Raw genomic sequence first — 22,888 nt, 5'->3', positions numbered from 1 at the left:
CACACACACACTACCAGCTGTCACCATTCCACACTGTAACCTACATTGTACATCTGTCCAGTCAAGTAACCCAAATATCAAATCATATGATGCTAAAGCGACTGAGGGGCGAGAGAGAGGGAGAGAGAGAGAGAGAGAGAGAGAGAGAGAGAGAGAGAGAGAGATTTGACAGTCACCCTCACACCTTAAAAAAACGACTTTGAATAATATCCTTATGTCTGCAAAGTGGATTCCTTCTCCTCTCCACCACTAACTCGGGGCTCCCTCTTATCTTTTTCACTGTAAAAACTTGTCACCACAGAGCTGATCACACACACACACACACACACACACGCACACACACACATACACACACACCGCTCCGGTCGGTCCCCTCCCACTCCGCTCAGACGGGGCAACCCCTCACTCGACGTCACAGGCGGCTTCATTATTTAAACTTGAATCAAGTGAGGAGGAAAGTTTTCACGACCGGGACACTGTTGCCTAGCAGCTAGGCAGAGGACTCTGGGTATTTCACGTTGCCTTTTTCCAGATCAAGTCGAGGAACCGCGGACATTTCCCCCTCTGTCTCTCTCTCTCTCTCTCTCTCTCTCTCTCTGTGTCTGTGTCTCTCTCTCTCTCGTCTTAACCAAATATGCCCCAGACCGTGACACTGAAGGGACCCTCACCTTGGGGGTTTCGCCTGGTAGGAGGACGGGACTTCAGCACACCGTTAACTATTTCAAGGGTAGGTAACAAGTTTGCTGTCTGTTGTGTGTGTGTGTGTGTGTGTGTGTGTGTGTGTGTGTGTGTGTGTGTGTGTGTGAGAATGAGCAGCTTGTGATCCATTCATTGAGCCGCGCGCAACGACGCACCTCAACTTGGCAAGACCGTTTCAGGGGGTTTTCAGATAAGAAACCCTGATAATAATCCTCATAATTATCCTAATGGTTTTCTCACTCCCAGAGCGTTGTTTTGTTTGCTGATAATACTTATAGCTTATGAAAGGGAGGCGATGAAAGCTGGAATTCACCGACTGGTGCGCTGATGATGACAGTTGGGTTCACGCAAAATTACTATAATATTCCTATAGGGACTTATAGTGTGTCTGTGGTGGTGAAACGTGAGTTCATAGTGACTTTGTCGTACTTCATGATATTTTATTTTTAATCTCATATAGGCTAGTATCACTATAGTTTTGCTTTGATATTTGTATAGTACTCCTATACATTTTATTATAGGATTACCATCGTTTTATCATAACGGGATGGACTTCTTGATTGGAATTGTTGATTGGACAAAAAGCTTACAGTCTATTTAACTTGTCGCCCAATCAAATATCTTATAAATAAGAGGCAGCCCAGGTCTTTTGTCTCATGCAGCAGTAATTATAACCAGAGTGAATGGACAGAAGGAGCTCCACTCTAAAGCTGCCAGATGGTGCCGTCTAACACCACGCAGCTAAAGTTGCCACTGCCACATCCCGCATGACTCATTCCTATTGGTCGAGCGCTAATTTAGCAGTTGTCATCAATATCAACAGTGACCCAACAGAAACAAACTCTCGATATATGCTCTAAGATTTTAAAGAACATTTAACAATTCGAACAAAATCTCACATTTCGTCAGTATTAAAATATTTAAAGAATGTACACATTACAGTAAGTGGTGTCACATGAAAAAGGCTCATAAAAAGGCTTTTGGCTGTGAAGCAGTTTGTAAGCTTAGTGCTGTAAAGGAAGTTATTATTATTAGTAGTAGTAGGCTACCAGTAGTAGTAGCAGTAGTAGTAGAAGAAGTATTCAGAAAGCCTTATGAACCTTATTGATCCTCAGAATGTGGGTCAAGAGTCAGTGTGCTGGCAGTGGATCTGGCAGTAGCCAATAGTTCATCTGGTCCAGGGTAAACATGGCCGGGTCCTGCAGCAGGGGCTTGCAGAGGGAGGAGGGGGGGTGGGGGGTGCGTGCTGACATTTGTTTTTCATCAGAGCTCATTGGTGCCGCTGAGGGATTCCAGGTGTTGTGCTCAGCTGTACCGCCGGCCCCAGACCGACCCTTTAAATACAGGGCCGAGCGCTCGCAGAGAAGCAGAGGTGTAATTTTTAGATTTACGGCGGCAGATTAACGACTTGGAGAGGAGCGAAAGAACCCCAAGGTCACCTGAAGTACCCTCTGCTTTTAAACCTGCCATAGATCCCCGAGAGTCCCATGCTGCAATGGCATGTATAGGCATACTTTGGAAGGGGGGGGACGCGGATTTGGATGGTGTTGACTGTGTGACGTTGTGTGTCACAGTGTGTGCAAGGTCAGATCTTTACAGTAGTCGGTCTGCAGGTTTGTGGTTTCAACATTAAAGATGCACTAGGCAGCTTGGCATCATAGCGAAAGGTAACTGTTTTGAATTTTGTGACTTCAAAACCCAGAAATCATGTAATGTGACGTCAGTAAACTGCACACTCCTGGTATCTAAATGTGAGGTTCAGCCATTGTTGATGAGTCCAGCTTTCTCTGCATGGAGCGCTCACTTGCTGCTGTTTAGGAGACATGTTTGTGTCTTGCTCTTAAGTTTCGATTTGTCACCTCCTGTGGGCGGAGAAGATTACCTTGCAGTGGCCACACTGACACCAAAATATGTGGAAACAGGGCAAATCTTCTCTCCTCTGTTGTAGCTCTGATAGGACGGGCGATTTTTACGTAAAAATCTTGCCCAGTGCAGCTTGTTGTGTGATCTCTGCATACCTGCTACAATGACTTTTGCAACAGGGAAGTCGTGGTTGCAACAACTGATTTCTCCATTTTGTCAGTTCGATCTGTGCATACCTGCATGACTGCCAGTATGAAAATCACGGCATGCACAAGGAAGAAAGATTCCTTGCATAGTGAACATTGTGTAACCCTGTGATGATGTCATGGGCGCACATTCAGTGAAATGAAATTAATTACAGGCTACACTGTACAGTCAGTTGCATATCAAAGGTGGTAATAAAAACTCACATGGATGGGCTGCGTGTCAAGACTAAATCATTCAGTTTGGGCTAATTCTTCAAAGTTGAAGCCTGAAAATGTGAGAAGGAAGCAGCCGCTGAGATGCACTTTTTCGAACTTTTTCGAACTATTTAATGTCAAAGGCATAAATACATTTGGCAGCAAGTCCTTGCACTACATGGTTTGCCTCCTGGAGTCATTTTGTACTCATACCAGCCATTGCAGAGCAGTTTTATGTCCTGCACACAGAAAAATAAAGGCGTGAACTGGAACCGCAAATGGTTCTTCGTAGTGATGCCATCGAAGAACCATTTCTGCACTCCTTTGCTTAGACACCTGCATTGTGTTTTTGTTTATCTGCCCTTGTATAGCCTCATTTGCATTTGCACAATATATACTATGGAGGGGTTTGGTTATTTTGCACATTTATGCCATCACCCACCATCCAATAACTAAGAATTAAGAACCTTTTAATATCCCAAAGAACAATATATTGTATAATTGTATAAAAGGTTCTTTGTGGAACCAGAAATGGTTCTTCTATTGCATCACTCCGAAGAAACCATTTTTGGTTCCACTTTATTTTTCTGTGTGTATTGACTTTGAAACATTAACCTGACAACAGAAAATATCATTTATTTTGTACTAGCCTATATCAGGGTATATATCCCATCTATTTGGAGAACTTGGTGTAATGGTGATAGCCTACTTTCAGTGTCCAATATTCTGGTTTTATTGAGTGAATAAGCTTAACTTAACATTTAATTCAAGAAGAAGTGTTTAAAACCTAAGACACTCAGACAGTGGGAAAGGAATCCCGGCTTTAGCTTCACCTCATGGGGTCTGGTTGTATTCTCTGGTGTTATTCACCGCTGCTGACATAGTATCCCCTATACTCGCCATTCATCACATTCTCACTGCATTCTTGCTGTACACTACATGCTCAAGACAGCAATTACGGTGTGTTGAATGGTTACACAGAGAGAGAGAGAGAGAGAGAGAGAGAGAGAGTGTGTGTGTTTGTGCGTGTTTCAGAGAGAGAGAGCGAGGGATAGTTTATGTCTTACAATATCCAAAATGCCTCTTAAGGGGGGAGTGAACTCCCACATGATTCCGCATTGTGCTTTATCACCTCGGTTCCTCTGTAAATATCATGTAAGCCTCGTGTAAGCCAGCACAATCTGCAGGGAGGGAGGACTCTACATTACAGTCAGTATCTGCTGGCTTTGTATGGTCCGTCAGTTTGGTTGTTTAAGTTCAGTGCAGCTCCTGGAGAGAAAATTAGTCAGGAGAGGAGAAGAGATGGTTGAAGAAAAGACGAAAGAGGCAGAAAAGGGACCTAAATGCAAGACTGTGCAGTTGCTTTTTTTTCAGTTGCAGCAGACCTTTAATTTGCATGATTGACAGATCCCCTCCCCTCTCTCTGTTTCTCTCTGCATCTGAATGACATGAACCACCTGCACTTGGAGACAGTGAAAGTTGTAACTCCCAGAAGACGAGTCCTAATAGCAGCAGCTGGTTCTTTGCTTAAGGTGATAATTTCCTAAGGATTAGCCCATTAGTCTCCTGCTAGCCCATTAGGACTTGAGCTGATTAATGAGACGTCCACTCGAACCCTGGAAACATTTGCCTTGATAGTTAAATGGCAGCGTGTGTGTGTGTGTGTGTGTGTGTTTGTATGTGACACAGAGAAGAGCAGAGACAGCAAGAATGATGAAGTCACTGATGCAATTGCAGAAGCATTTAGAGAGGATGCGCTGAATACGGCAGCTGTGGTATAAGCCCTCGGTAAATCGATGTGGGCCCGGCGTCCAGGCAGAAGGTGACGCAGGAGGCTTGTCGGCCCTGCCAACTGGCAAATAGTCCTCTGCTGGACAGGAATTCACAAGTGAGTGCTGTGTAAATAATAAAAAAAGTGTGTGTACAGATTCAGTGTCCAGGCTTCCCTTTGGACACCTTTGTGTTGTGCGTCCTGCTGTGTGGTCGGTCTCATTGACGCAAGACAAGAAAGGTTATTTGGAGCTTTCAGGCAAAGAACCATCTACTGTCAGTGTCCATTTAGGTTTGTTTTTTTTACACAGCCCACGTACTTGAAGTTGTATTGTAAATTGAAACCATTTGGAGTGCAAATTGGACATCTTGTAAACAACCGCTACTGTCTAAAGCACATTTTATAGTCGAACGTAATGTAAGCGTAATGTAAAGCACGAATGTAAAGAACGTGGCGGCGTTTTCATTTAAGTTTTCATACTTCTGCATTGATGTGTGTGTAGCATGATGTTGAAATCCTGTACAGTCTGCTGCTGACAGAAGTGGACAGCTCCCTAACAACATACGTCATGATCGCCCCTATGATCAGCCAATCAGAGTGCAGTGTGAAGTTGAGATTTCAACCACAGATATGCATCAAATAGTGTCAGTTTGCGTGCAGAGGCGTTATTTTCATTAAAGTATAAAATGCGCTTGATGTACACAACACTAATGCACCAGTGGCCAATTCTGGACTCCATGGCCAAATCTGGCACACCCACTCTTTGATATGAAATAGCATTTTTAGCTCTCAAATATGTATGATTTCACATCACTTGCCTTCAAACTCTTAAAAAAGATTGCGCTAAAAAACTGGAAACCGAATCAAAGAGTATGTGAGCAGAACAGGCCACATCTACATTATGTCTTTTAGTCTTATTCACAAACTCATAAGAAAACTTAAAACAGACTTTTTCTTCTTCAGCAAGATTCATCCAGTAACTGTTGTTCATTGAGACTTTAGCTGGTTGTGTGCGAACTGTCATCCTCCATTATCTTACTGTTTTCTGTGTGTGGGCTTTTGTTTCAGTCTGTGTGTGTGACCAAAGTCTAACCCCAGATAGAGAGATACATAATCAGAGTTGGATAAACTGGAACTGCCCACTTTCTCTCTGCATGCGCAACTCCAAATGTTGTTTATGCGTTCGAGAGAGAGAGAGAGAGAGAGAGAGAGCGCTCAAAGGTCTCCGAAAAATTGTCTTTCTACTTTTAATGGTTCGAGTCATATACTGTAGTATCTCTTCCTTTTCATCTGTCATATTATACCTGTATATTCATCAAGATTTCCCACTGGTCATGGAGTTTCTTGAATATCATGCAGATTTTAGAGAGCGTGTATGTTGTACCAGAATGTATTTTACAACTTTTTTCAGCTGTTTTTCTCCTCAGCAAGCCCAGCTGTAGTGAAAACCAGACTGTTTACCCCTCAAGAACTTTTCTGAGCTGAAAAACAACATTAACAAAACCAGGAAGGAATAACATTCGGAGGTCATGGAAGTGTTCTGACTTAGTTACGGAAATTCATGGAAAAGTCCTGGGCGACGGTGGGAACCCTGCTCATTTGTCTTGTTTTCATTTTTCTCACATCCTTCTAAATACATTTTACTATTTTTTTTGTGATCCATAGTCACATGTATGTCCTTTATGTTATCCTGATGTGGTGAATTCCAATCCGGAGTCTTGCTCCTTCCAACATTATACCTTGTTCGCTTCCTTTCTCCTTATCTTAGGTGATTTCCCATGTGCCATATTAACTGGTGCATAAAAGTGCATCAATTTATTAGATATGCTTATCTCACAATACGATTCGATACGTGATATGGGGTTCACGATTCGATACAACCGCGATACAATATAATAAATAAAAGTTCAATGACAACAAACTCTGACCGTGCAGAATTATGTTTATTTCTGAGACACAAATCTTTCTAGCAGTGGCATTGGCTTGCTAGAGAAGAACAGCAATTTAAAAATGTCATTACAAAGTGCAAAGAATATAATTTGGATGGAGAGATTGTGAAAACGTGATGAGCAAGCCGTCTCATTTGTGATTACTACAGCAGAATAAAATGTAGCTAATACTGCGATTCATTTTTCTGCCCCACGATACGTATTGTCATATTTGCGATATATTGAATGTCGATATATCGTCCCAAACCTAACTATTCAGCGTTATTGCCATGTTGAATCCATTGAACTGCAGGAGGGCAGCTTCTCTAATCTCTCACATGCAAGTCATATCATTCCATATTTGGTGATTATACAAGGGCGTGTGTAAGGTTAGAGCCACAGAACTGGAATTAAGAACAAATATAACTCAGATTGCATAAGCAAGTTATACGTCCACTGAACTCAGCGTCCCCTGTGCCCTTTCAGCTCTCAGCGTCTGTCTCTCCGTCCCTCTGCCACATACCAGGGGAAGGACATGTGACCTGAAGCCACATGGGTCGTTTCTTCTCTGACACTGCTGGTTGTAATTGTCAGCCTCGACTGTCCTGTGGCAGCTCTTTTCTCCAGGCTAGAATTATAGCTGCTGTGAGCAGCATCTGCACAACAAATTGAGAGAAAGATAATAGATGGTACACTCGAAGAATTTCCTGTTGTCACTGAAGCTGTGGAGCAGAGTGCTGGTCACTGGGTTGTGGCTGACTGTTCCCAGGTCTGTTTATCTGTTATAGAAATAGATTCTGTGCCGCTGATTTTAACATAAACAAGTGTAACTTCTAGTGTAAACTGTCCCCTTAAGATGAGAATACCACTGTGTGCTGGTCCTTGAGACAAAAGAGATCCATTTTCTGGTCCTTGACACCAAAATGTTTGAGAAATATTGCTATACAGCATGTTAATTACAGTTTTAAAGTCGCACATGGAATAGTATAAAGCACATGCTGAAAGCGGCAAATTCATACGCTTTGTCAAACATTTATTTGAGACAGCTCAGCACCCTGCAGAGCAATTACTGATCATCTAAATGTTTTCAGCATGTGCTTTCCACTGTTGCAACTTCTCATGTTGTCTTATTCAGATTGTAGCATCTTTCTGTTTTCATATCTTTGCTGCAGAGACTGCTGAGTATCTAGATACATTCTAAGAAAGTGTGACGCACCGTATGATCACGCACAACCAAGTGAAGTATCACATGGTGAAAGAAATGCATAGGAAACTATTCAGAGGAAGCTGATCCCATCTGCTAGAAACAGTCACGCTGCACAAATCAGATTTACAGGGACTGTTACACACTTATTGACGACTAATATCATGGTCGTTCTAGACTTCTACACACGGAGGGAAAGGCCTCACAGCGTGACTACCTTTAAGTTCAAGGTCCTCCTCCATCTTCCAGTATTCTCATTAAAAGTCTAAGCTCACATATTTAATCAACAGCTGCAGCATTTCTTATTAGTCTTGGCAGATTCTGTGTCTTTGTTCGAGTGTGATAATCAAACACCAGTCGGAGCCTCGTAACCCCTGGCAGCGTAATGGTTTTCCAAAGCATTGTCAAGGTCATAACCATGGTTCCTATCGCGAATCCAACAAGCAAACAAAGGCGTTTTGTCACGCTGCCAGGAATTATTCTCTCTGTTGCCGAGACGTGCGACTGAGCGCTCCCACCCAGCAGAAAACGTCTCTGTGGAATCCCCACTTAGGAAAAACATTTTTAAAAGGGTTCCTTGTGGCAAGCAGCAGGTTGATCCGGCATTAATGAAACTGGCTAATAACCAATAAGGTTGCTGGTTAGATCCTGGAGGGTGGCTGGTAGTATTGTAGTACTCAATATTACCACCTGAGTCACTTTGAGCAAGGCAGCGCACTGCAAGCCACCATGCACTCTGACTGCTCTTAAGAAATATACATGTGGAGGGAGTTGTGTGTGTGTGTAACCAAGAGAGATAAACTGGAAGGGAGACGAATTTCAATTTTATTCAGTTGCCTTCATTGCTTCTTCAACTTTTGATCTAAACTGGAAATGCCTACCTATTTGAAAGTTTCCTGTCTGAACATATAGGAACAATATGAAACTATGAAAAGTCTATGCAGCACACATAAGCTGTTCTCAATGTGAGTGTTGTGAGTGTTAGACTCACTTGTCACCGATTAATCAGTAAAGCTGGATCAAAACAACTTCTGCATACCGCTGTCGTCGGGGGGAAAAACCTTGTATCTCCAAAATGTCAACTTCTCAAGAGCTAAGACAAACTGTTTTGAGCTTGACTGCCGTGGATTTTTCCAGTTTATCTAATGGGTTTTGAAATGTTTTCATAAACCTAAGGGCCGCAGAACTTGTAGCAGAACATGTAATCCTTCAGTGTAAATGAAAACATGAAAAACAGCGAAATTGAAGTTATGAGGTTGTCATCCAACAACAATGATATTTTTATTGCCTGTTTACATATTGTTATATATTTTACATGATTTTATTTTGTAGTTATCTTTTCTATCGCATATCTATGCTATGTTATGCTGACGACATCCTGATTTCCCCCCAGAGATTAAAGAAGTATCTATCTATCTATCTATCTATCTATCTATCTATCTATCTATCTATCTATCTATCTATCTACCTACCTACCTATCTATCTATCTATCTATCTATCTACCTACCTACCTACCTACCTATCTATCTATCTATCTATCTACCTATCTACCTATCTATCTATCTATCTATCTATCTATCTACCTACCTACCTACCTATCTATCTATCTATCTACCTACCTACCTATCTATCTATCTATCTATCTATCTATCTATCTATCTATCTACCTACCTACCTATCTATCTATCTATCTATCTATCTATCTATCTATCTATCTATCTATCTATCTATCTATCTATCTATCACTCCCTTTTTCAGCTACTATTATTTCAGGTCATTAAACTGCAGAGTTAAGAGTTTATTTAGAGAGGAGGATGGCAGTGGGACAGACAGACACAAACAGTGATGACATGACAGAATACTTTACCCCAAAGCTGATTTCACACTCCAGTGCACAGTGTTGATGTAGCTGTATCCAAATACACATACAGTACATACTGAGACACACTTACACAAACATTCACACACATACATCCTTCTCCTTTGGTGTTGCCTCTCTCTCTCTCTCTCTCTCTCTCTCTCCCTCAAACACACCCACACACAAATGCGCACAGTGAAACCACACTCCAGCACACATCATGGGAAGTGCACCGGGCCTCAGCGTGCCACATGGTGACTCTGTGTGACATTAGACTGTCATTTGCTAACCGCTCTATCTGTTAGCGATTAACTATGTCACTGTTTACGGAGCAACCCCCTCATGGAAACGCTGCGGCTGTTTAGATTGCTCAACCAATGCAGTCGCTCCCTGCACCATCGCTGTCACTTCAAATCCATCATGGCTGTTTTTCGTGCAATCAAAGCGTTCTGTTGGTGTGCAACCAACAGAAGGAAGGCCACCTCAGGCCGTTACACTTAAAAAAACATGTCATTTTCTACACATAACTTAGTAATGGTAGTAATTGATAACACCATACGTTCTGTCAGCATGTGTTGTTATTGAAGTAATAATCGGCAACATTTTCGTAGAAGTAAATGTTGATTTTGCTACTCTCCAATTCTCCAATTCTAATACTTCCCAATTAGTAGAACACAGTAGTGATTCAACTTATAGCCAGTTTATGAAAGCTTTTACATTTGCTGTTCTAAACACCCGGTGTCAGGTAGATCTTTCCTGGGAAAAATCATCTGATGCGTTTTATGTTTTCGGCATGTTTCGGCAGTTTGTTGGGAATCAACAGAAGAACTGGATAGTTAGCATGAGCAGCGATAGCCACCATGACCGGACAGACAAAGAAAAGAGTGACACCTACAGAAACTCAAACTCCATCAACAGAAAATCCAAGGAAAGAGACGTGAGACGTCACAGTCCCGCCCACACTGTTTGATTGACAGGTGATCTGTGGGAAGAGCAGTGCAGAAACACCACAGCATCTGGGAATGAATTATATGTTCCTCCCTGCTTGTGCACACACACTTTAAATAACAGACTCACCCATGCAGGCTACTTGTACATTTTGAACTCTCATATTGTGAGAGTGAGAGGAAATGATCCTTTTGAGTGCAGACAGCCTCGCTTATATTTTCATGTTTTTTAAATTAATTCCATGAGTTCCTGCTGTAATCGCCTTAATTAAGTTTGCTGAATTGAATCAGGGTTTCAATCCATACCATATGATACTAAGTTGCTATTTTTACCAAAGTTATGGAGTTAGATTTTGTTGAAATGATGGTTCAGACAGTTGTCATGTTTTGCCTCGCTCCAGTAGTCTAGAAACCGCTTTACATTTATCCCTTATTGGTTCTATCTCCTGCTTTGGCTGAGACTTTGAACTTAATGTTTCATAGCTCCAGTTGTTTTTTCAGTGCAAGTCATCTGTTATTTCAATAATCATGTTGTCACTTTTGTGTTGAATAACTGTTTGGAAGTGGTTTCCAGAATCAGCCTCTAATGCCTCTGAACACTGATATGTTTTGGTATTTTTGCCAAGGAGATAGACATAAGTAAGACTTGATCAGCCTTAACTGTTGTTCCTGCCAGTTAAATGGGCCAAAAGTTTAACAAAAGGTCAACAGCAGAATGGGTTCATGTAAGTAAACAGACCCAAAGGATAAGATAAGGGGAATAAATGGTCCTTGAAACCGCTAGACCATAAAGTAAAAACCTAATTAGAAAATTACACTCAGCTTAAAAGCTGTGTACTTTTAAATCATTACATCACATCACATCCGTAATGTAAATATAGCAGATTATGATTATGTCTGAACCGCGTAACCCAACACCCTCCTTACATTTCCTCAGAGAGGGGAGAGTTTGTCCTCCATTAACAACCTCAGCCATGCCAATGTGGTACTTAGCATACCGCTGTGTGTGTGTGTGTGTGTGTGTGTGACTCATTCACTGCTATTCATGGCCTGACCCTGAGGTGATATGACTCTCACTCTGTGGGGATACAAGCCCTCCGGTCCGGCATGACGCAGCACAGGCGCAAACACACACACACACACACACATTTGAAACATATGCTTTCTCACCAGGGATGCAGTGATAAATGAAAAAGTGAGTAAACTGCTGGTGGTGATCGTCATCGCAACCACTGATATAAACAAAAATCGGTTATATTTCCACAAAAAAGTGTTTATTTACATTTTCTTTCCCCTTAAAAGACTCTTTCCTCATAACTTACATCAGTTAGACAATACTTAATATATTGCATACTATGAATTTATGCCATAAAGATTTCTGTCTGCCTTAAACAGTGGATAAACTCTATTTTGCAAATAAAACCAGTGGGTAAAGTGAGTTTAGGTGGGTTTACTGCACTACATTCCTGATTCTCTCACACACACACACACACACACACACACACTTCCCACTCTGCCTATGACCTCTCAGCTTACCGGAACTGAGTCAGGGACAGCGGGGCAGTCAGAGGCTGTAAATTAGGAATTCCACATCTGAACCACACGACTCAGCTATTACTGCTTCATGGAGCGTGAACTTGTGTGCCTTTGCTCTTAAAACGCTCTGCTCAGCTAGCGAGCCTGCTGCTTCCCTCGCACAAGCAGCTCCTCTTTCTTCTCGGGGCTGGTTAGATACTCCAAGGTGGCTCAACGTTTAGCCTGTCATATCTTAATTTTACTTGTGTAACTTCAGAATAAATGCAGGGAAAGTTTGAGTTTATTTTGGCCAAGTCACTGTCATTTGCAAGTTTTCAATTTTTACGTATAGGCTGTTATTCCAAGAGATGGTATCAGGTTATTTTGCATAAGTACAAGGTTATTTCAACACAAGGTTTAACGTTCCAGCCCACGGTCCCAAACACAATACATCTTAATGTGACTTGCAGACGGCTGTCAAGGTAACAGGCATTAGAGGACGGGTCAGGCTGTGATCGCTCTGCTATGGAGATGAATGAGCTTGGAGAGAGCTTCCCACTTAAAAGACTTGTAGGACAGGACAGAGATTAATCGCTGACACTTAACTTACTGGGGGGTTCATTAGCTGCAAGGGCTTCCTAAATCTTCTTCTCCCTGTGTACTTATAGATACAGGTAGTCATTTTAGATGCAGGCTAAAAGTTCTTGTCTGTCAAACATGTTACAAATTGTTCTTGAGCAAGACGCCGAACGCCCACCTGCTTCATGGACGCCACTCCTGGACATTCTTAGTTACACTGTGTGTAATATGGTGATTGAAGTACTGTTAAAATGGTAATTTTGGGGATTTTGGTGACATATTTGGTGCTAAATTGTGATGTTTTTGCGTTGCATTTCCCAGATATCAGTTGACAATTAAACAAATAATCTCTGGGACAAACATGTTTTTCCTTGGATTTTCTGTTGATGCAGTTTGAGTTTCTGTAGGTGTCGCTCTTTTCTTTGTCTGTTCAGCCATGGCGGCTATCGCTGCTCATGCTAACTACCCACTTCTTCTTCTGTTTATTCCAAACAAAATGCTGGAAATGTAAAAACGCATCACTTTCTTGCGCGCCAGAGGATTTTTCCCAGGAAAGACCTATCCAACGCCAGATGTTTAGAGCAGCAAATGTAAAATCTTTCATGAACTGAGTATAAGCTGAACCACTATTGTGTTATATCAGTCGGTAATAGAAAGCAGCAAAACTGACATTAATTCACATGAAAATGTCATAGATCATTACTTTAAATTCCTCCAAAAAACGGCAAAACAATATGACTATAGTCATTGTCTCCAGCCGCAGAAAATGTCCTCACATTTAATGGTTGGAAAAACCAAGTCAAGCTAATAGTCATAGCTGTCATAGCCTGAGAGCACATGGAGCGCCAAGAAGATTGGAGACATGCTCGCATTTTGTTCACATTTCACTACATTTTTTTTCATTGATAGTAAAGGATATTTTCCTCTACAGCTTGCTGCCATATGACAATGACGGTTTTAATGGATAGATCCTCTTGTAGACACTGTTGACACTGTAGATGTCTTGGATTGATGAGGGAGAATTTGATTGGTAGTTTCATTTTAATTTAGTCCACTAGAAACAGATGACCGGGGAGGCAGGCCTGGGAATAGTGGGGACATGTGCGAGTGTGTGTGTAATTATGGAAAATTGTTGTCATATGTTACCAAGTGTGTCTGTGAAGGTGAAACATACCTAGTGGGAGAAGGAGGGACCCCCCCCCCCCCTACACACACACACACACACACACACACACACACACACACACACACACACCTCAACTCTGCCTCCCTCCAGGGCTCAAATGTCCAGCATGTATCCGAAATGAAGGATCACAGAGAAGAACCTGGTTACTGTCGAACACGTGAAAGATAATCTGCTAAATAAAAGCGATGCGGACGCATGTTTAACAAGATCAAGCTGGACAAAATGACACTGGAATCAAAAAAGCAATAAGAAGGTGCTGAGCAGACGCTTAAAAACTGAAACTGACGTGATTCACAGACGGCTGTCAAGGGTCTGGTGTTGCTTATGAATGTACAGTCTCTGTTCAAAGCTATAGTACTTTTGGACTTGAAATCATTCCTCACAGATTTAGTTTGATGGATTTTAAAAGTCCAGGTTTATAAAAAGATTCCAAAACTTTCCCAATAGTTCCAAACTTTGCCTTAGTAGTGAACCTAAGTCTCTCACTTCGCTGTGTCATTTGTTGCCGGTTTTAGGAAATGTAAACCTAGAGCGCAGCCTGAGGCAATACCACATCCATCAAGAGACAGCTGCTATTGTTGCATTTGGCCTGGGCGTTGATACTTAATATACTCTTCTCTTTTTCTTTCTTTCTTTCTTTCTTGCTTTCTTTCTTTCTCTCTTGCTTTCATGCTTTCTTGGTTTCTGTCTTGCATTCTGTTTTGCTTTCTTGCTTTCTTTCTTTCTTCACTGAGAGCTTGACACCAGTTAACAGGTTTTCTCTCTTTTTTTTTTGTTTCTTGGGTGTGGCTGTGCGTGTGTGTGTGTGTGTGTGTGTGTGTGTGTGTGTGTGTGTGTGTGTGTGTGTGTGTGATCATCAGGTAACACCAGGCAGCAAGGCGGCCCTGGGTGACTTGTGTCCAGGCGACACCATCCTGGCTATCAATGGAGACAGCACAGACAACATGACACACATGGAGGCTCAGAACCGGATCAAAACCTGCACCCAGCAGCTCACACTCAACATCAGCAGGTACGGACACACACACACGGATGCCAGCTCACACATGCACACAGATACACACCCACATGCCAGGTTTCTCACACTCACACTCTCGCACGCAAGCATTCTCACACACATACTGTCCGTCAGTTTTTTAAAGATTGTTTTTTGGCATTTTTTTGCCTTTATTAGATAATTTTAAGTAGAGAGAGACAGGAAAGTCTAAGGGATGACGTGACAAAGTTCCTGGACCGGATTCGAACCCAGAACATTACGTTCACACACTTTTTACACACTTTTTACACACTTTAGACAACTGAGCCACCAGGACGCCCCCAAAGGTTTTTTAGCAGAGAGACAGGTAAGATGAGTGAGACAGGTACATGGTTTATGCCGCAGCCCACTGAGCCACCAGCATGCCCGTGGTTTCCGTAATTGCTCACAGCCTTCTGAAATAGATTATCCACTGAACTACTTTTCCGGAATATGTGATGCACTGAATGTATTCTGCACATTTACCATAGACGTAGAGCTGATGGGAACTATGCCGCTGAGAATAATTGGATTTCGGGGAACACCGTGTCGAACATTAGTCACTTACTAATCAGCCGTCACTGCTTTGACCCTCAGCAAGCGGTCGCTCTGGTCCTAATGAGGCTCATTAAGCGAGTTGAAAAACTGGCTGATTTTTATGGCTTAGGTCATTTACTGCATGTAGTCCAGGAACACATATTGTTTCTATTTCTGGTTGGTCTGTTCAGTTTGGCGCAGTGGAGTCACAGGGACAGATGACAGTTTTACGGCAGTTAAAGTGATCTATTCTCCGCTCCCATAGAGCATCATCAAACCCAATGAGCCTTGCACATACAGTGAGGCGCATGCTGACCTTTTGAAATGGACTGTACAGGTCGATATCGTGCGTTTTACCGGCTCACGATGTGACAAATAGTCTCTTTCCACTATTTATACCGGTGCATCGTTTTTTAATATTGGAGCGTTGAAGGATGAGTTAGCCGTATAAGGGAGGACAAGAGCAACATGGTTCTGTCAACATAGCAGAACGGAAATCATCTGTCTAAACAGTTAATGACAGAGAAAGACAGAGTGAGAGAGAGAGAGAGAGAGAGGGAGATAGGATAACCAAGGAAAAAGAAAAGTGAAATGTCAGTTTCTTCCCACATTTCTATTAGACGGTTTACTTAGACTACTGGAAACTGCAGAGCAAACCTGGCAACGTCAGAACCCCGTATACTCTCAGATTCAGCGCGCTCTGCGGTTTCAGCCTGAGCTACAAGTGACAACTGCCAACTGGTGCTTCAGCTCTCTCCCATTACGGGCAGCAGACAAAACAGCCTCTGCCCGTAATGGGTAGGATTCGTGTTGACTTAGCATTGCAAATACAGTGGAAATCAGAATCACCCCCGGAGTAATCGGACCCGTCAGACGAGCAAAGATTCGCACATGCAGAAACTTCCAAGTTCAGACAGGCAGACACGTTTTTTTTTCTCCTCCTCTGCACTGTATTTTTGTTTTATAGTATACACTTTTCCTTGTGTGCATGCAACAAGCCCCCCCCCCCCCCCCCCCCCACCCTCAGCCTCTCGGAGAAACCGTCCATATATCAGGCTGAGCGCTAAGTGGTTTATCCACATAGGGATAGTAAATTTATTTAAGGATACATAAAGTAGAGTTCAGCGTAAAGACCGGGGGAACTCCTCTACAGCTGCAGGACAGCGTGGAAGGAGGGCACTCCCACACTTCAGATTATTCTGGAGACGGACAGCCTGCCCCTGTTTAAGTAGGGTTCTTCATTTGTCTCATATGTATATATATTTATATCCCAAACTAAATTCTTCTTACAAACAAGATTAATTCCAATCCAGTGACACTGTGTAGGTCTGATTTAAATGTATGTAAGTGGGTTAAATGTAAGTAGGCTCGATGTAAGCAGGCTAAAATTTATGTTTTCAACAACGTCAACTTGGATAAAAAACTTGAAGTAGAGACCAAGGGAACTCCTCTTTAAAGTATCAAAAGGCAAAAGACTTTATTACATCATAGAAGCATTAACAAAGATATTAAAAAACATGTTTCAGCCACAGGTTTCAAAAGTTCAGGTGCTGGCTGACATTTTTTTCTGATTGGCCAATGTCTGCAGCTTTGACAGAACGGTCCTTGGTTGCAAAACTACAGTATAAACAGTACGATGAAGTGAGAATCTACTTTTCTACTTTCACCATACAGTATATGCCGTATGATGAGTGAACATCTACTTTTCTACTTTCATCATACAGTAGCTACATACAGTATGATGAGTGAGAATCTTCTTTCCTACTTTTTCCACACTCAGAGCATAGATTAAAAACTCAATAAAAAGATGTTTTACGACCCGCCTGTGATTACTTGCAACCCGTTTTTAATGCAGGATTTATTACCTCTAAATTACAAGCATGAGTAAACCATCAGAAATCGCCACGGCGTTCATCCATCTTCCCTTATGCTCTATTAAAACTAACAAGATAACATTTAGATGCAGGGTCACATGACGACACGGCGGCGGCAGAACGAGGCCCGCTGGTATCTGCTGGTATGCGACCTTTCCTCTGTGTATCGGTTGAATAATTACGGTCTCAATTGCCCCGCGTGTCGGAGAGATAGGTATGTACCCTTTGCTCCGGCTTCCAGAGCTGAAATGACCTGCTAGCTATGGGAAGGGAGAGAGAGAGGGAGGATTCAGCAGAAAAAAGAGGAAATTGACAAATGGATCAGAAGGTTTGGGTTTTATTGGGTGAAGAGGAGATGAGACGGGAGACAGAGGGAAGTGTTGAAAGAAGGGGAGGGTGAAGGCGGAAAGGAAGGAAGTGGGAAATATGAGAGAGAGACAGAACAATGGAGGAGACAGATAGAGAGAGATGGAGAGAAAGACGGAGAGATGGAGTTTAAGTAGAGGGCCAAAGAATTAGAGAGACCAAGTGAGAAATCCACATGGGCCCTTCTCTGCCTAGAATGCTATTTTACAGCCAAGATTTTCTGCTGCTGCGTATGGCTGGAAATTCAATTACACAGACAACGCAGTGCGGCTCAGTGTTGGGTTTCCCTCCCTCAGCCAGGGGATATAGGGCACCGCAAGGCCCCCTCCCCCTAAAATAATCTCCTCTGCATATTCCAACTGGATGTAACCCCACTCTGGAGAGAGAAGACTAACGGGACGTGACTTTTTTCACACATTCTCCAAGACAAATACAAATGAAGGCAGGGGGGGCGCTTAAAGTTTCGTATAATAAATGTCTGTTTTGTTACTCTCCATCGCCGATGAACGCAATAGTGATTCAACCTTTACCCAGTTTAGGAAAGATTTTACATTTGCTGTTCGAAACACCTGGTGTCTGGTAGGTGTTTTATGGGGAAAATCCTCTGACGTTTCTGGTGAAGAACTGTGTAGTTAGCATGAGCAGCAATAGCCACCATGGCTGAACAGACAGAGAAAAAAGCACTACCTACATTGTATGGACCCCAGGAAGACTAGCGGTGGCTCTGTCGTCAGCTAATGGGGTTCTTAATAAACAATAAACCTACAGAAACTCAAACTTCTTCAACAGAAAATGCAAGGAAAAAGACGTCATAGATTGACAGGAGAACTCTTGGAAGTGCAGAGCAAAAACACCACCGCGATGACCGCTTACCAGCAAATATGCCGCCAAAATACAAAAAAAAAAACGATTTACCACTTCATCAAATAAAAAAGAATGACAAAAGAGGGAGGAAAAGGCTTGTAAACTTGCAAAAATTGGAAAAATAACAAGCACTCCTGAAAAAGGAATGAACTTTGTCCTTATTCATGTTTTAGCTGCACAGCTCTCATCAGCGAGCCCATGGGAGTGGATTTTCTGGTTGGTGAAATGAGTCCAAAGCCGATGTTATTGATTATCTAGACAATGGGAATGTCATGTTTCTGTATAAAGGAAGAGAGATGGTGTTGTTTGCTGAAGGGGAGGTGAAATATTGGGTTGTCAGCGCATTGGAAATAGCCGCCTCTTGTGGGCTAGGAGAAACGTAAGATTACTTAACCGTTACCATTGATTGCAGGGTCAAAAAATATCTGGGAGTGACTCGGTGAACACATGCTGACTCACTAGGAAATAATATTTTAGAGAACAACGGGCCTCAGCTCTCATTAAAAGGCTGCGCCATAAAATACTCAAAACAGTAACAGAGCTAGAGAGAGGGAGAAACGGGAGACCTGTAATTTTGTGTTGCTGCCGTTGGACAAATATATGAGTCTACACGTCTGCCGTGAACCAAAATTACATTGGATGCAGCTGAGCGGGAGGCCGCATGTAGGACAAGACCGTTCTCTTGTAATGTCTCTGCATTTATTGCTTTCATAACCCTCATTTTTCATAATTTGTATCGTGGCTCGTTTTTAAGAGCGTTCCGCACCGGGGGGGGTTTTCTGGTTAGGTGACCAGGGGAACCTCATGAAAGTTGAAGCAGAAATAAAGAAGCTTCATGAAAGACCGAGCCTGGAGGGGCAGCTGCTTGCGGGGAAATAGCACAGCCTTTCGCCTCAAATCAGGGAATTGGGATATTAAAGGAAAATTCCACCCTCGGATACTCTTACACTGTTATATACATATCAGCAGTCTGTGATGTTCAGTGCAGTCCGGGAGTTATTTTGTGATGAAGTGTTGTCATTTATCTTTTTGTTGTGCCCGCTTTCCCTCAACCTGCCTTGTCCTACTTTAGTCAGTGATTTCCTGCATTTCCCAGAATGCCTTTCGACAACCTCCAGAGAACGCGGCTGGACTTGTTGCATTCAGCGATGAGTCATACTGAACGTGTACTGCAGGTGGAGAGAGCGATCGTGATACCTGAGCGAGTTTTTCCAGTGGAGAAAAAGTGGAGAGTCGTGCCCCTTACTCAAAACGCATCATGTCTTGTGGCTGCATTGCATTCTGGTCTATTGAGGCTACTGTCGATGGAGAAATTGGTCTCTCTCCTCTTCTACGATGGATTTCTCCTCGTATGATTCTTGAATGTCGGTGGAAAATGGCGGCTCTAGATAGAAGCCCTCGCTCTTTGATTCTGAGGGACTGATACCAAAACCTGATGTGTACCTAAAACTGTGATCCTATTGAACTCCACTGGAGCTGCACTGGAAATATCTTGATGTGACGTTACGTTTGGCCAGTTCAGTGGGAATAAGAAAAATACTCCACCAAACAAACAAAATGTTCCCAGATATACAAGGTACATCACCAGTAGCTGTTTTTTTGAACAGTGTTAAAGACTTTTAGGGTGGAGTTTTCCTTTAATACTTTTGGACACGCAACAGTTTAGTAGGTGAAGAAAGAAGGACGCAACAATGTAGCTTTAGAGAGGGAGTGAGACGGTGAGGAAGAAAGAAAGAGAAAGAAAGGAAGAAAGAAAGAAAGAAAGACCGAATGGGAATAGAATAAAGTACACTGAGGTCACCGTTTCAACAAAGCGCTCCAGTTTCCATCACCCACCTCCCCCCCTCCCCCACCCCCCCTCCTGAAGAAGCCTGTCAACGCTCCGCTGTGAGGTGAAACGCCCGTGCTAGTTTCTGTTAGTTCCTGGCAACGCTGATCAAAAGGAGCTACGTCCCGCGTCTCGCCAGGGAGGGAGACATGGCCGTGGCTAAACTGCAAGCCCCCCCCACCCCTCTCCACCCCCCCCACCCACCCCCTGTCCAAGTTCACTGTAATGTCAGAAGACCTGGACAGACACACGGGGCTCTGTGTCACGTCTGCTTCAGTCGGCCTGTGTATCCTCAGACCCAAACAGAGTCTGTGAATACACAAACCAGCTGCGGAGGAGACCCTCACCTCTCCTCTCTCCAGCTCTTGAGGTGTTCCCACCCCCCCTCCCCTCTTCCTCTTCCTCCTCCTCCTCCTCCTCCTCCTCCTCTTCCTCCTCCTTGTTCTTCTTCTGTCCTCTTCCTCATTTCATCCTCGTCCCTTGACCTCCCCTCCCTCGTCCCTGAGCTCCACTTTTCGTTCTGTCCTCTCCCTCTCCAGCCCTAAATCCACCCCACTCATCCACGCACTCTTCTATTATATCTTCTTTTCATCTCCTTTTCTTTGTTTTTTACCCTGCATTTCCCTCCCTCCTTCCCTTTCTCCCTCTCTCCCTCCCTCCCTCCTTCCACCCGAGCTTCTTGGAGAGAGCAAAGCGGTCACAGAGGCCTGCGAGACAGATGATTTGGTTTGGTTGTGTGTTTCCACCGCTGCTCAGGCCTTTCGGAAAGAGTCCTGCTGGGCTGGCAGGTTACACACGCTGAGACATAGGTCATGAAGCCTGGGCTGTGTGTGTGTTGGTCTATGTGTGTGTGTGTGAGTTCTTGTACTTCTAACCGCTCCTCAGTTCTACACGAGCCTAGTTTAGAGTTAGGATTAAGATTAGAATTAGGCTTTATGTTAGGCTAAGCAATAAGGTTAGGCATAAAGTGATGAGGGTTAGGTTAGGGGTTAGGAAATGAATGTCGGGCCTCACAAGTACAGCAAAACAAATGTGTATGTGCGTGTGTGTATTCTTGTAGTTCCACACTTATGTTTGTCCTTCTTTACTGTGAGTTAACCAGAAACTATGCAAGGGAAACAATGTAACAAAACAATACCGCTAAACACAGACAGACCCATGTAGCAGTGTTACAAAGTAGCGGTGGATTAAATGACCAAAGAATTCGCAAAACATATGCAAAATGTAGACTCTATTATGTACTGGTGAGAATATTCCCATGACAAATGCCATTCCTTCAACCCACTTTGTCGCAAATGTCCTCACGAGGATAGAAAGATGAGGAAAATCCCCCAAAGTGAGGATATTTTGCCGGTCTGCACTTCTTCAAGTGGTAATTTATGGATTAGGATTTGGGTTTAGGGTTAGGGTTAGAACTAGGATTAGGTTTAGGTGAAGGTAAGGGTTAATGTTAGGCATGTAGTGCTGAGGGTTAAGGCTAAGATCAGGGGTTTAGGGAATAAATGTATTCAATGGGAGGTCCTCCGAAGTATAGTAAAACAAATGTGTTTGTGTGTGCTTGTGTGTGTATGCCTTCGTATGAGTGCACGCGTGTGTATTGCATGTAGCCTTGCAAGTGCATACCTGATACCTACCCAGGAGCGAGGAAAAACAAAGCGGAGCAGGATCAAGAGAATAAAATAAAAAGCAAACTCGAGGCGGAGGAGTTAATGGAATCAAGAGAGGGACAGGCGGAGAAAAGACGTGAGAAGAGTCGGGCCGCTCCGGTGGAGGATTTGCCCCCGCTGTCTCGCTTTGACTCCCTGACCTGTGACTCACAGCTGAGGAATCATGAATGGGGCTGCATGGGACCAAAAGGAACACAGGACTCCAGCTAGGACAAAGACAAAAAGAAAACCCACACACTCACACCCCTCCTCCTCCTCCTCCTCCTCCTGCTCCTCTACCACCACCGCCACCCTTTCTCCTCCTTCATCCCTTCATCTCTCCGCTCCCCTCTCGCTCTCCCAAGGTCTCCTTTTTTTTGCGGTGGTTATAAATGCGACATCAAGGGAGTTGGAGAGAGGCTGTGTGGCAGAGAGAGAGAGGGGAGGGGGTGGGGGAGCACAACCTTCCCATATCGAGCCATTTCACCATGGAATTCCTTACCCACTTTGAGACTATGAGTTATGGTCAAATGCTTAATTTTAATTCCGATTGTTTTTTACTGCTGTATCCATGCATATGTATTTCACTTTCACTTTTGTTTGTTTGAGCTTGCCCTTGCCCTTTTGATATGTAAGAATCATCGTTTAGGCTACTGTACAAATGTGACTTATCTTATTAATATTTCTACTCGTCTTTCATGCTGTGGCCCATGACAAAGTGGTCCTAATTTTTTTTATTTTATTGTATCCTGGTTTTAAACTTTGTTGCATTTGTTTTGGATGTATATTTCAGTTTTAGTGGGACC

General features: G+C 43.1%; 1 protein-coding gene across 1 annotated transcript in view; it reads left to right on the top strand.

Moving 5' to 3' along the window:
- The first annotated feature begins 452 nt into the window (after positions 1-452).
- The window catches only part of pdlim4 (PDZ and LIM domain 4), a 52,489-nt gene continuing 30,053 nt past the window's right edge, over positions 453-22,888 (top strand). Inside the window, exons 1-2 of the mRNA XM_071906713.2 lie at positions 453-727; positions 14,813-14,964. Of these exons, the coding sequence (XP_071762814.1) occupies positions 635-727; positions 14,813-14,964 (245 nt within the window). The 5' untranslated portion in view covers positions 453-634. The remainder of the gene's footprint in view (positions 728-14,812; positions 14,965-22,888) is intronic.

This window comes from Centroberyx gerrardi, chromosome 11 (assembly GCF_048128805.1).
Source record: "Centroberyx gerrardi isolate f3 chromosome 11, fCenGer3.hap1.cur.20231027, whole genome shotgun sequence".
Taxonomy (NCBI): Eukaryota; Metazoa; Chordata; class Actinopteri; order Beryciformes; family Berycidae; genus Centroberyx; species Centroberyx gerrardi.
The sequence above is the reverse complement of the archived record's forward strand: the minus strand, read 5'-3'. Positions and strand labels throughout refer to the sequence as shown.